The 13,683-nt window shown below is 46.3% G+C and overlaps 1 protein-coding gene across 1 annotated transcript in view; it reads right to left on the bottom strand.

The window, feature by feature from the left end:
- Positions 1-13,683, bottom strand: part of LOC144607201 (PALM2-AKAP2 fusion protein-like) — a 51,114-nt gene that overhangs the window by 36,907 nt on the left and 524 nt on the right. Inside the window, exon 2 of the mRNA XM_078423881.1 lies at positions 5,587-5,691. Coding sequence (XP_078280007.1) covers positions 5,587-5,691 — 105 coding nt within the window. The remainder of the gene's footprint in view (positions 1-5,586; positions 5,692-13,683) is intronic.

Genomic DNA, 13,683 nt, shown 5'->3' with positions numbered 1-13,683 from the left:
CTGAAGAAGTGAAATCCATGCCTGTCTTCAAGATGACAAGAGGAAGTAATGGCCAACTAATGTCGTCATCGAATTAACATAATAAGTAAGTACAACTTTTCTTTTCTCTTTTTCTCCAATACGGATTACTTTGAATTACTAAAAATTATAGAAAACGTTTAAGTATTCCATTATAGGTTTTATTTTGTATTCTCAGTAGGGTAAAGTCCTATTTAAACAAAATATGATGGAGGCTGGAAATACTGGGTCAGGTAGCATAAGTGGAAGGAGAAACAGAGAAAAAGTTTTGGGTTAATATAAAATTTATTAGGACTGAAAAATTGTAATATAGGAGATATAGTCCAAGTGTCCGAGGTTTTGGGGAGAAGGAAGGAGAATGGGGTTAGGAGGGAGAGATAGATCAGCCATGATAGAATGGCAGAGTAGACCTGATGGGCCGAATGGCCTAATTCTACTTCTATTCCTTATGACCTTATGAATCCAGTAACTGTCACAAATCAGGTCAAAAGTGGCATGATTCTTCCAATTAAACAAGAAAAGGAGGGGGTGATCAAGCTGAGACTGCAGGCAGAAAGGAACATTTCCAATCCAGGGAACATGGAACATTGGCTTCCACTAGAAGTCCCAGGAGCTGGAGGAGTGAGGGGAGCAGAGCCCATGGTAGAAGCAGAGTGGAATTTTCCCAGTGAAGAATCAGACATAAACTGGAAAAGTGGGCATGCAAGTTCATGTGCAATTTGATGTGAGAGTTATGATGGTACATTTAGGCAGGAAGAATGAGGGGATAAATATGGGACAGGGAGGAACCTGCTGGGTGAAAGGGATGTCTGTCTCTCATCCCTGCCTGCAGGAGCCCAGCTCAGGAACATGAAGGTTTATGCTAACCCCATTTCTTGTTGTGCTCCCTAAAACAAAAAGAAATTGAAAGCCAAACACAGCCTTTTGTGCTGTAAACATGAGTCAAAGCATTCAGCTCGGAAATGGGATTCAAAGTGAATTGGCTCAGTACGTTACAGTCTGTGCAGATTCCGATCTCAATCCAGGTTCTCAAGATTGGGGCCTGGTGATGAGGCCAGTTACTGTTCTACATCCCGACCTGCCAATAGTGAGGAGCTGCCTTCATGGGCTGCTGCAGTTTGTCCATGGGCAGGGCTGCAGTGGGGACCTGACCTGAAATGACCATCCAAAGTGAAGGAACTCAACACAAGGGACTGCAGATGTTGGAATTTTGAGCACAACACAAAGTGCTGGAGAAACTGAGCAGGTAAGGCAACATCTGTGGAGGGAATATAGGTGACGTTTTGGGTCGGGGACATTCTTCAGACTGGAACTCAACGGATTTCCAAGTCACAAGGGTAACAGAAACCATGGAGGTTGTGCTGTTCCCGTTTCCCTGCTGCTCTAGGCAGAGGGTAGACCCTGTGGAGGGGTTGTTGGAATATTAATTGTTACTAATTAGACTGTAGAATCTTACACTACAGAAACCAGTCTTTCAGCCCACCACGCAGAACTTTGTACTTATCATAAAGTAAAAAAATACAGGCCCTTCAACCCACTGGGTCTGTGCGGACAATCAAATGCTCATCCTACGCTAATACCATTTTATCCTCCATATATAATTTCAACTCTCCTCAGAGTCTCCCATTCACTGCACACTTGGGGCCAATTAATCCACCAATCCATGCATCGTTAGGACATGGGAGGAAAAACACATCACCCAGAGGAAACCCTAGGATTTCTAACAGCCCCAACCAACATTAATGCTTGTGTACCTATTGACTGGGATAGAAAGCATCTAAACTGAAGCTGTAAGTAATTCTGACCATTTTCGCTGAAAACCATAGCAAAATTCCAGTGTTTCCAGATTTTACTCTGAAAATCCAGTGCTCCCACATCATATCTCTCAAGTGACAAATGTACAAATATCCAGCATCTCCTAGTTTAATAACTTGCCAGTTCGTGGTCCAGTGTCCTTTTTATCTGCATTAACAGGCCATCTTTGCTGGTGTCTACAGGTTACCCAGAGGTACTGGATCGACCTGTATGAAACAGAGCACGCTGATACTTCCGATACTTCTGCCAGGTTGGCAACCTGAAATGGCCAAGTGGCTTAGGTACTGTTCTATCAGCTCCCTCCTTCATCTCATACACAGGAACATTCTCAACGCTCGTCCCATCCCCATTAACGCCAGTGACAGTCTGAAATTCTGAAATATCAAATGAATAAAATGAAAATGACAGACCAAAGGCAGCAAATACACAGAGCATGGTGTAAAGTGTTCAAAGGCAGCATTTTCCCTGAAACAAGTTATCTTTACGAATCCCAGGGCAATAGACCAAGCTTCCAGCACCCTGCATTCCAAATACCCGAAGAACCTGGTGACAGGTTTTCTCCAGCTGTTGGCCTCCAATTAGCAGTGACTTGCAGATGCATTAATACTAATTAAATAGATGTATTAGTAAGAAATGCCAACATTGACATCAAACGACAAGTTAATGGAATGTCCACCAGCAGTTACAGACAGTGGCTCACTACCTTCTCAAGGACAATTAGGGATAGATAATAAATGTTGGCCTTACCAGTAACATCAAAATCCCCAAAATGAATTGAAAATAAAAATTTCAATGACACCAATGTTAAAAGAAACTGCACAAACAGATAGGGAGTGTACATAATTGTGAAGGTGGAGGTACCTGAGATTATTTTTAAGTAAAATGTATTGATACTGTGAAGAAAAGACATTCAGTACAAACGCAACAAAATAATGTTAAACCATTTCAAAAAAATTCTAGGGCCAATGTGTAGTATTATGTTCGACTGGGCACCACACATGAGAAAGAACATGAAGAACTGAGAGGAAGAAATTAAGTAGAAAGGTTATGGGTTGACTTCAGTTATGTAAAGACAGGAAAATCTGAACTTGCCCACACTGGACAAGTACAGAGAAGGTTAAGGAGGGATTTCATAGCAGTGTTCAAAATTAGGAAGGATTTGACAGAGTACATAGAAACATAGAAAATAGGCGCAGGAGTAAGCCATTCGGCCCTTTGAGCCAGCACCGCCATTCAATGTGATCATGGCTGATCATCCAAAATCAGTACCCCGTTCCTGCTTTCTCCCCATATCCTTTGTTTCCGTTAGCCCTAAGAGCTAAATCTAACTCTTGAAAACATCCAGTGAATTGCCCCCCTCTGCCTTCTGTGGCAGAGAATTCCATAGATTCACAACTCTCTCGGTAAAAAAGTTTTTCCTCATCTCAGTCCTAAATGGCCTACCCCTTATTCTTAAACTGTGACTCCTGGTTCTGGACTCCCCCAACATCGGGAACATTTTTCCTGCATTTAGCCTGTCCTTAAGAATTTTATATGTTTCTATAAGATCCCCTCTCATCCTAAATTCCAGTGCATACAAGCCCAGTTGACCCATTCCTACATGTAAATTGTTGCCAGTGGCAGATAGATAGGGGTTAAAGATAATTGACAAAGGCCAGATACAATCGGAGGTTATGTACATCAGATAGTTATGGTGTAGAATGCGCTACCAAACAGGATGGTCGGAGTAGATTTAAAGATACCATTCAAAAGGGTAATAGGTACAGACCGTCCTAGAGTAACATAGGTGTCCCGATTTTACAGACGTCCATAAGTTAATTTTGTCTGTAAGTTGGAAAATGCACAAAAATCACCAGATATGGTAACCGTATCTCCACATTATTGGAACAAACGGCATCAAAAGCATGAGACTGATAAGAAAGAATGACAAAAATAGAGAAAAAAAGGAGACCAGTTCTGTCCTTCGTAGGTGCTACCTTATGTACACGAGCCAAAGTTTTAAATATAATATATTTTGGAAGCTCATTCACAAGTAGGAGTGTCCATAAGTTGGGTGCTCATAACATGGAGATGGCCTGTAAAATAATTGAAGTAGAAAAGGTTGCTGTGCTCCAGCAAAAGAACTACGGGAGGTGGAACTAAACGGATGGGTCTGACAAACAAGCAGCGCACACTAGGAGCCAAATGGCTTTCTATGATTCGAACAATTGCACATGTTTGTGAAAGAACTTCGCAGTGACACTGAAGGCAGGGATCAGGCACCACCTTATCCTATGGGCAAGAACTGAATGAACGGTGTATCATATGTTGTCGGTGAGGAATTTCAGGGTGTGTCTATTGTTTAGCACTTCAAACATCTCTGAAAATTCCTTTCAGCTCCTATTTTAGAAATTCCTAGTTTCTGTCACATAGCTTTGACATGAGAGCATTGAACCTTTCCCATAACAGCGCTTTTGTTTTGATGCATTTTAGAACAGTTAAACAATTGGCAGGTTAATCTGTGGTCACTACAACTCCGCAGCTCCTGAACTGGTCAGTCAATAATGACGAGACTGTGGTGCAGAGAGTAGTGCCACTGCCTCACAGCTGCAGGCAACCCAGTTAAAATCTGCATGGAGTTTGCACGCCCTCCCTGTGACTGTAGGCTTCCTTCGGTTTTCTCCCACATCCCAAAGACGTGGTGGTCGACGGGTTAATTGTCCACTGTAAATTGTCCCTTGTATATGGATGAGTGGTAGAATCTGAGAGGTAGGAATGTGGGGAGAATAAATTGGGCTTGAGTGGGATTTGTGTAAAAACGAATGCTAGTTGGTCAACACATCTCAGTGGGCCAAAGGGCCTCTTTCTGTGCTGTATCACTATCATGCCTTTATCTCAGTACAAGGTACTATCGCAATGTTTAAGAAACATTTAGACAGGTACATGAATAGAGTAGGTTTAGAGGGATATGGGCCAAGCGCGGGCATATGGGACGAGTGTGGATCAGACATGTTGGGCAGTGTGGGTAAGTTGGGTCAAAGGGCCTGTTTCCACGCAGTATGACTATGACTCTATGAATTGGTGATCCCTCCATCTGTCACCCCCATTATGACTCTATTTTGTCCGAGTTATGTGCACATCATTCTTTACCGGACATGAGTGGACAGGATGGGAGCAGATTTTGGAGTTCTAGCCACTATCATGTTCTGCTGAGATTATACAGAACCAGAAAACCAAGAAAGGGGAGCGCTAATTTTGAGTTATACTGTTTCAGAATGTGTGAAGTGGTCAAAATGGGGAAGGGGGGGGGGGGTGCAGGGAGCATGTGAGTTTGGGCTCACGATTCCCCTGCTCTCCCTGTTCAAAGGCTTCAATGAGCTGGCCTCGCCATATACCTGTTCACCACTTCCCCGCAAAAGGAAGCATTTGGCTCATCATGTCGCTCCCTCTTTTTGAAATTAAGCCCACTATTGTTTTCTGCAGCCCGGTCCTGAATGCTTCTGCTCTTCACCTATACCTCTGAGCTCACAGCTTCCTTTTAAGTAATGTGCCCAGACCACATCCACAGGCTGTGTAACACAATGGTTCTCCAGATAACTGGTCAATCATTATAAATTCATGTCCCCTACTTACAGAACTCCTGCAGTCAAAACAATTTCCCCTTCGATATTCAATACAAATCCTATGTAATTCTGAAGAGGTCTGCACACAAATAAAGACAATTGGAACACATTTACATAAAGCATGTAATCGGTACACAGTAAGGGCACTCACCTGAGAGCTTTCTGCGACTTGAGCTTTTTTGGAGCAACCAGAACGACCGACCTGTGATCTGTTAGTGGGGAGATGGGTGAGAACGATGGATTTAGTTGGTATTAACTGGAACAAAATAACAAGCTCGGTGATGATCGAGAATAATCGGGAACTGTGTTAGTTGGCAGAGGGCAGGGAGAATGGCTTGGTTTGCTGACAGCATGGATTCCAGGGACAAATTGCTGACCTATGATGGATTATTCAGTCAAAATGGCTGGGGTTAAGGAGGCTGCTGCTGTCTGCGAAGATGTCACTGCTCATTGTGAATCTGACACGATCCTGGAGGACATACATGATGGCTAGGTTTGTCGTAATTTACTACTTTTACTTTGATTGCTCAGAAGCTTTTAAAACTCCATGATGCCACATCTGTGAATGGAAATGGGTTTCAAGTAAGGTGGTGAAGCCCTGTATCTGTCCTCAGTCCTAGTCCAGAGGCTGGAGCATGTGGTTCAGTTCTGAGGACAGCTGCATAGAAAAAAATAGACACAAAGTGCTGGGGTAACCCAGAAGGTCAGGCAGCATCTCTGGAGAGCATGGATACATGACATTTCGGGTCGGGACCTTTCTTTGGACTGCTGTGATTCCCACTGCACTCCTGAGTCTGAAAAAGGGTTCCAACCCGAAACATCACATCCATATTCTTCAGAGATGCTGTCTGACTTGCTGAGTAACTCCAGCACTTTGTATCTTTTTTTGTGAATCAGCATCTACAGTTCTTTGTTTCAACATTTTGACTGCTCCACTGCGAAATCTCCTCACAATATGCCTACTTTGGAAAAGTTGTCTTTCCTACAGGGATTCTGTGAGACCCTCCCTCGCTGCTCCTCCTCTGAGATTCCTTCTGCTCTCCTGAGTCTGAAGGAAGATCATAACCCGAAACATCATCTATCCATGTTCTCCAGAGAAGATGCCTGACCCACTGAGTTGCTCTAGCACCTGGTGTCTTTTTTTGTAAATTAACATCTGCAGTTCCTTGTTTCTACTGCTAATCGAGGTTGGGTTTTCTGTATCCTGAAGAACTGAGGTGTGCTGCACAGCATGACATTGGACAGACTCTGCCGTTTTTTAGAGATACAACATGGAAACAGGCCCTTTGGTCCATTGAGTTCACGCTAACCATCGATCACCCGTCACACCAGTCTCATGTTATTCCCACTTTTCATTCAATCATTACACACTAGGAGGCAATTTGCAGAGCTAATTAACCTACAAACCTACATGTCTTTGGGATGCAGGAAGAAACCCACTTGGTAACAGGGAGAACATGCAAAGTCTGCACAGACAGGACAAGAGGTCAGGATCAAACATGGGTCTCTGGCGCTGTGAAGCAGCAGCTGTACCAGCTGCACCACCCGTTGAGAGTATGGTACTTTCAGTACAGGACGGTCTTTTGTTAGCTTTAACTCTATATGGTAAGTAGGACTGCAAACCCACAACGTAATCCTCCTGTTTCTCACTGTGATTGATTGAGGGTCACTTCATGGCTCCAGTATTGGCCAATGCCGCAGATTAAACTGTTCAATCTTGATGCCTGGGAGAAGACTCTTACCATGCTTGTCCTGCAAATAGATTTGGAAAGTTTTGCAGGGTTAGTGTTGATAGCATATCACCAGTGATCTGAAAGTTGTCCAATCCTTGAAAGTGTATCGGAGAACAGGAATTACTGGCCACTTGCTCCGTGTTGTAACTGAGGTCTTGATTTTTAAACTTTAAACTCCCTTTACCTCAAATGGCCAAAGACATTGCTGGTACGTGGAAACCGATGATGGATTTCATTAATTTGTCAAGTGAGAAGCAGTCTTAATTTTCCAGGATCTTAATATAGACCTTGACTGTTAGAGGGCAATATGGACACAGTAGGGCCAGGGTGGTACTGGACCTTTAGCTTGTGAGTGTTTAGTGCAAGGCCCATTCTCTTGTACACATCGCTGAACATCAATAATGATTTGGATTGGCATGGGGGGTAGTTGAGTTTTGATAAAGTACATTAATCTGTAGAAAACTAAAGGAAATTTATAGTTAAACTGGACACTTTAGACAACATGGCCTTGCCTGAAGGTGTAGTATTCCCTCAATAACAGTGTCACTTTGCAAAGGTGAAGAATGGCCCTCATCTGTATAATATGCATGGAGTTTTTGTAAAATAAGGATCAGATATACCACCAGGGGGCGCCTCTCCAACCGTCTGTCTTCATATTTTTCCTTTGTGTTTTTAGTTTGTTGTAAAATGTATGTTTTAGTTTATCTTTGGTTTTATATTTGTGGGGGGTGGGAGAAACTTTCCTTATCTCTTACCTCGACGGAGATGCGACTTTTTCCGTGTCGTATCTCCATCTGCACTGCGGCCTAACATTGTGGAGTTGGCGGCCTCTTGTTTGGGATTTCCATAGGTCCATAACCGCGAAGCCTGCGGATTTTAACATCTCGGAGCGAGCGATCCCTTTGCCAGGGGTCGGCCTTTGGTGCTCCAACCTGCGGACTTTAACCGTGGAGCTCGCGATCCCTGGTTAGCGGCCGACTTCGGGGACCCCAAGTCGCAGGAGTTTGACTGCCCTGATGCGGGAGCTTAGACCGCCCTGACGTGGGAGTTCGATTGCCGGCTGCGGATGTTCGACTCCCCCGACCACGGAAGGAAAGGAGGAAAGAAGACTTTATTGCCTTCCATCACAGTGGGGAATGTGGAGGAGCCGCTGTGGTGGATGTTTATGTCAAATGTTTATGTAGTTGTGTGTCTTTTTGCTTTTTTGGTATGACTGTATGGCAAACCAAATTCCTCCTATGTTGCAAAACATACTTGGCTAATAAATTACGATTATGATTATGATTATGAGATGCTCTTAAACCTGCATTTTATTTCAGTTCTCGCCATAACTTAATAATGATTCCAAAGTTCCCATGGTGACTGGGAAAGTGCATTAGTGGTGGTGAGTCTGTGTTGCTGAGAGAGGTCGGGCAACATCCCTGGTTCACCTGGTCGAGATCGGACAGTTCAGCCCGGTCCCGGATAGACTTCCTCTTCACGTCGAAGGCCGTCACGGTCAGACACACCGACCTCAAGCCGGTGTTCTTCTCTGATCACTGCCTACTTCAGGCCTCCTGTCACCTACAGGAGGACCGGAAGGTGGGCAGAGGGACATGGAAGTTAAATGTGGAGCTGTTGACCCCAGAGAACGTTGAGGAGCTAAAGAGGGACTACGCATGTTGGAGAACTGTGAGGCCCCTCTTTGACTCCCCGAGACTCTGGTGGGAAGCAACCAACGAGAACATCAAGAAGTTCGTCATCTCCAAAGGTGTTCAGAGAGCAAGACAGAGTAAGAGGGAATTGTGTCAACTCCAGACAGATTTGCAGCAACTGCTCCTTCTGCAGTCGAGAGGGGTGGATGTGAGGGAGGAACTCAGAGAGTTGAAGAGCCGGCAAGCTCGGCTCTTTACCTCTGAATCCTCCAAGATCATCTTCCGGTCCAGGGTCCGCCATGTGGAGCAGGATAAAACCTGCTCACGCTTCTTCTTCCAAAAGGTTCACAGGGGGAGCTCTGTGATCAAAAGCCTCAGGGAGGAAGACGGCTCGGTAACATCCTTGCAGACAGACATGCTGAGGATCTGCAGATCCTTTTATAAGGATTTGTACAACATAAAGACCACAGACAGCACCGCTTCCCAGAACTTCTTGTCCTCCATCACGGAAGTCTTGGACGACAGCAAGCGGGAGAGTCTGGACCAACCACTGACCCTGGAGGAGCTGACTGGCTCCATCCGTTCCTTGGACTCGAGTAAAACTCCCGGAAGCGACGGCTTACCAGCAGAGTTGTATTGGGCTCTGTGGGACTGGGTGGGCCCGGACCTGCTGGAAGTGTACAACCACATACTTCTAGCCAGCAGCATGTCAGACTCTATGAGGAAGGGCAGCATCACCCTAATCTACAAGCAGAAGGGGGAGATGAATGATATAAGGAATTGGAGACCCATCACATTGTTGAATGTAGACTACAAGATCCTGTCTAAGGCCATCGCCAACCGGGTCAAGTCTGCTCTGGGACAGGTGATCCACCCGGACCAAACCTGTGCTGTACCTGGCAGGAAAATCTCAGACAGCCTGGTGCTGCTGAGAGATACCATCGCCTACGTGCAGGACAGATGGGTGGATGCCTGCCTGGTCAGCTTGGACCAGGAGAAGGCCTTCGACAGGATATCGCACACGTACATGAGGGACGTGCTCTTCAAAATGGGCTTTGGGGAGGAAATCAGGAAGTGGATCCAACTGCTCTACACCAATATCTGTAGTGCAGTCCAAATCAATGGGTGGGAATCAGACAGCTTCCCCATCAGGTCTGGAGTCAGGCAGGGTTGCCCTCTCTCCCCTGTCTTGTTCGTCTGTTGTATTGAATCCTTTGCCGAATCCATCAGGAAGGATGCGAGCATAAGAGGAGTGACATTGCCAGACAGTGGGGGCACTCAGGTCAAGGCCTCCCTGTACATGGACGTTGTCGCCGTCTTCTGCTCGGATCCAGGATCGGTCCGCAGACTGATCAGCGTCTGCGACCAGTTTGAGTTGGCCAGGGTAGGGCCAGGGTAAACCGAAGGAAGAGCGAGGCCATGCTCTTTGGCAACTGGCCCGAACGATCGTCCATCCCCTTCACCATCAAGCCTGACTTCTTGATGGTGCTGGGCATCTGGTTCGGGAACGCTGAGGCGTGTGACAAGAATTGGCTGGAGCGGATAGCCAAGGTAGGGAAGAAGCTGGAGCTGTGGAAGCAGCGCTCCCTCTCCTTCACAGGGAAAAATCTGGTCATCAGGTGTGAGGCGCTCTCGGGGCTGCTGTACTTGGCGCAGGTGTGGCCCGTCCCTCCCTCCTACGCCATGGGGATCACCCGGGCCGTCTTCCACTTCATTTGGGGGTCGACGATGGACCGGGTGCGACGAGCCACAATGCACAAGTCGGCAGACAATGGGGGTAAAAGTGTGCCCAACGTCGCCCTCATCCAGATGGCCACCTTTGTGTGTGGCTGCATCAGGCGGAGCGTAGAGCCAAGGCACGTGTGCACCAAGCGCCACTACCTGCTGAGGTTCTACCTGTCCCCGGTGTTGCGAAGGATGGGCCTGGCGCAGATGCCACGCAATGTGCCAGTCAGCTGGACATTGCCCCACCATCTGTCGCTCGTGGAAAGGTTCTTCCGGACCAACACCTTTGACCACAAGTCCATCGGGCAGTGGTCAGCACGGAACGTCCTGCAGGCACTGCAGGGGAATGACTCCATGGATCCTGTGGCATGGTTCCCAAAGCAGACTGCCCAGCTTATCTGGCAAAATGCCTCATCGCCAGAATTCACCAACAAGCACCAAGACCTGGCTTGGCTGGCGGTGAGGGGAGCCCTCCCAGTCAGATCCTTCCTGCACCGCCGGAACCTCACTACCAGCGCATGCTGCCCTCGGGACGGCTGCTATGGAGAGGACACGGTGGCCCACCTCTTCACAGAGTGTGGATTTGCCAAGAGAGTCTGGAGAGGTTTGCAGGGGTCCCTGTCACGATTTATTCCGAGCAGCTCCGTCACAGAGGACTCTGTGATCTACGGACTGTTCCCAGGGACGCATTCGGAGACTGACATCGAGTGCTGCTGGAAGGTCATCAACTCGGTGAAAGACGCTCTTTGGTCTGCCCGAGCTTTGTTAACCTCCCAGCCGAGCGAGCTGTCCGTCAAGGAATGTTGCCGACTGGCCCGCTGCAGACTGCAGGAGTACGTGGTGAGGGACGCACTGAAGCTCGGTGCAGCCAACGCTAAGGCCCTGTGGGGGAGGACAGTCTAGGGTCCTTCCGCTGCTGGACATGGGGGGCAGGGTGTGGTGGAGACGCCCCTCCAAATCAGGGATACTGTGTAAATTTCAATGTAAAGTTGGAAATGAATATGTGTATTGAACGTGTAACCTCCGGAAATGTCGGATGGGGTTGTTAAAAAGAAGATGTTTTGTAAATATTTATTACTTGAATAAAGTATTTTTTGATATTTTTTTTTAAAATCCCCTGCTGTCCAACATCAGAACTGCTACAACTGAAGGTACAGCCAATTGTTGCAGTTGGGAAATAATTGGAGCGAGAGCTGCAAGATGGGTGGGTGCTGATGGTGGGAATTGAGTGGGGATGAGGTAAAGGGAAGTGGTGATTAATGGTCAGACGTTGGTTAATGAAGTAACCATCGAAAGAAATATGTCAAAGGAGCAATGTCGGGGTTGATATGCACTGCTGATGGATGGACGAGGAATAGACAATAGACAATAGACAATAGGTGCAGGAGGAAGCCATTTGGCCCTTCGAGCCTGCACCGCCATTCAATGTGATCATGGCTGATCATTCTCAATCAGTACCCCGTTCCTGCCTTCTCCCCATACCCCCTGACTCCGCTATCCTTAAGAGCTCTATCTAGCTCTCTCTTGAATGCATTCAGAGAATTGGCCTCCACTGCCTTCTGAGGCAGAGAATTCCACAGATTCACAACTCTGACTGAAAAGGTTTTTCCTCATCTCAGTTCTAAATGGCCTACCCCTTATTCTTAAACTGTGGCTCATGGATATCAGAGAAAATAGGTGCAGGAGTAGGCCATTCGGCCCTTTGAACCAGCACCGCCATTTAATATGATCGTGGCTGATCATCCAAAATCAGTTTCCCGTTCCAGCTTTTTCCCCATATCCCTTGATTTCCTTAGCCCTCAGAGCTAAATCTAACTCTCTCTTGAAAACATCCCGTGAATTGACCTCCACTGCTTTCTTTGGCAGAGAATACCACAGATTCACAACTCTCTGGTTGAGAATGTTTTTCCTTATCTTAGTCCTAAATGGTCTACCCCCTATTCTTAAACTGTGATCCCTGGTTCTGGACTCCCGCAACTACCCTGTCAAATCCTCTAAGAATTTTATATGTTTCTATAAGATCCCCTCTCATCCTTCTAAATTCCAGTGAATACAAGCCCAGTTGACCCATTCATTCATCATACATCAGTCCCACCATCCCGGGAATTAACCGGGTGAACTTACACTGAACTCCCTCAATAGCAATAATGTCCTTCCTCAAATTAGGAGACCAAAATTGCACACAATACTCCAGGTGCGGACTCACCAGAGCCCTGTACAACTGCAGTGGGACCTCCTTGCTCCTAAACTCAAATCCTCTCGAAATGAAGGCCAACATGCCATTGGCTTTCTTCACTGCCTACTGTATCTGCATGCTTACTTTCAGTGACTGATGTACAAGCACACCCAGGTCTCGTTGCACCTCCCCTTCTTCTAATCTGATACCATGTCTAAAGAAGGGTCTCGACCCGAAATGTCACCCATTCCTTCTCTCCAGAGATGCTGCCTGTCCCGTTGAGTTACTCCAGCAGTTTGTGTCTACCTTCGATTTAAACCAGCATCTGCAGTTTTTTTTCCTATCCATTCAGATAATAATCTGCCTTCCTGTTCTTGCTACCAAAGTGGATAACCTCACATTGATCCACATTATAATGCATCTGCCCACTCACCCAACCTATCCAAGTCACCCTGCAGCCTCATAGCATGCTTCTCGCAGCTCACACTGCCACCCAGCTTTGAGTCATCCGTAAGCTTAGAGATATTATTAATTCCCTCGTCTAGATCGTTAATGTATATTGTAAACAACTGGGGTCCCAGCACCGAGCCTTGCGGCACCCCACTAGTCGCTGCCTGCCATTCTGAAAAGGACCTGTTAATTCCTATTCTTTGCTTCCTGTCTGGCAACCTGTTCTTTATCCATGTCAATACCCTACCCCCAATACCATGTGCTCTAATTTTGCACACTAATCTCTTGTGTGGGACCTTGTCAAAAGCTTTTTGAAAGTCCAGATACACAACCACTGGCTCTCCTTTATCTATTCTACTTGTTACATCCTCAAAAATTCCAAAAAATGAGTCAGTTGCATCCTCAAAAAATTCCAAAAGTTTAGTCAAGCATTTGTCATCACAAATGGAGAGAATGCTGGTCGGCGTTGTCTTTAGTTCAGCATGGTGAATGTATATCATAGGACAATTGGGTCCCCATGCCAGAGGTGA

Source organism: Rhinoraja longicauda, chromosome 28 (assembly GCF_053455715.1).
Source record: "Rhinoraja longicauda isolate Sanriku21f chromosome 28, sRhiLon1.1, whole genome shotgun sequence".
NCBI lineage: Eukaryota > Metazoa > Chordata > Chondrichthyes > Rajiformes > Arhynchobatidae > Rhinoraja > Rhinoraja longicauda.
Note: the sequence above shows the minus strand (reverse complement) of the source record. Positions and strands in the feature narration are given on the sequence as shown.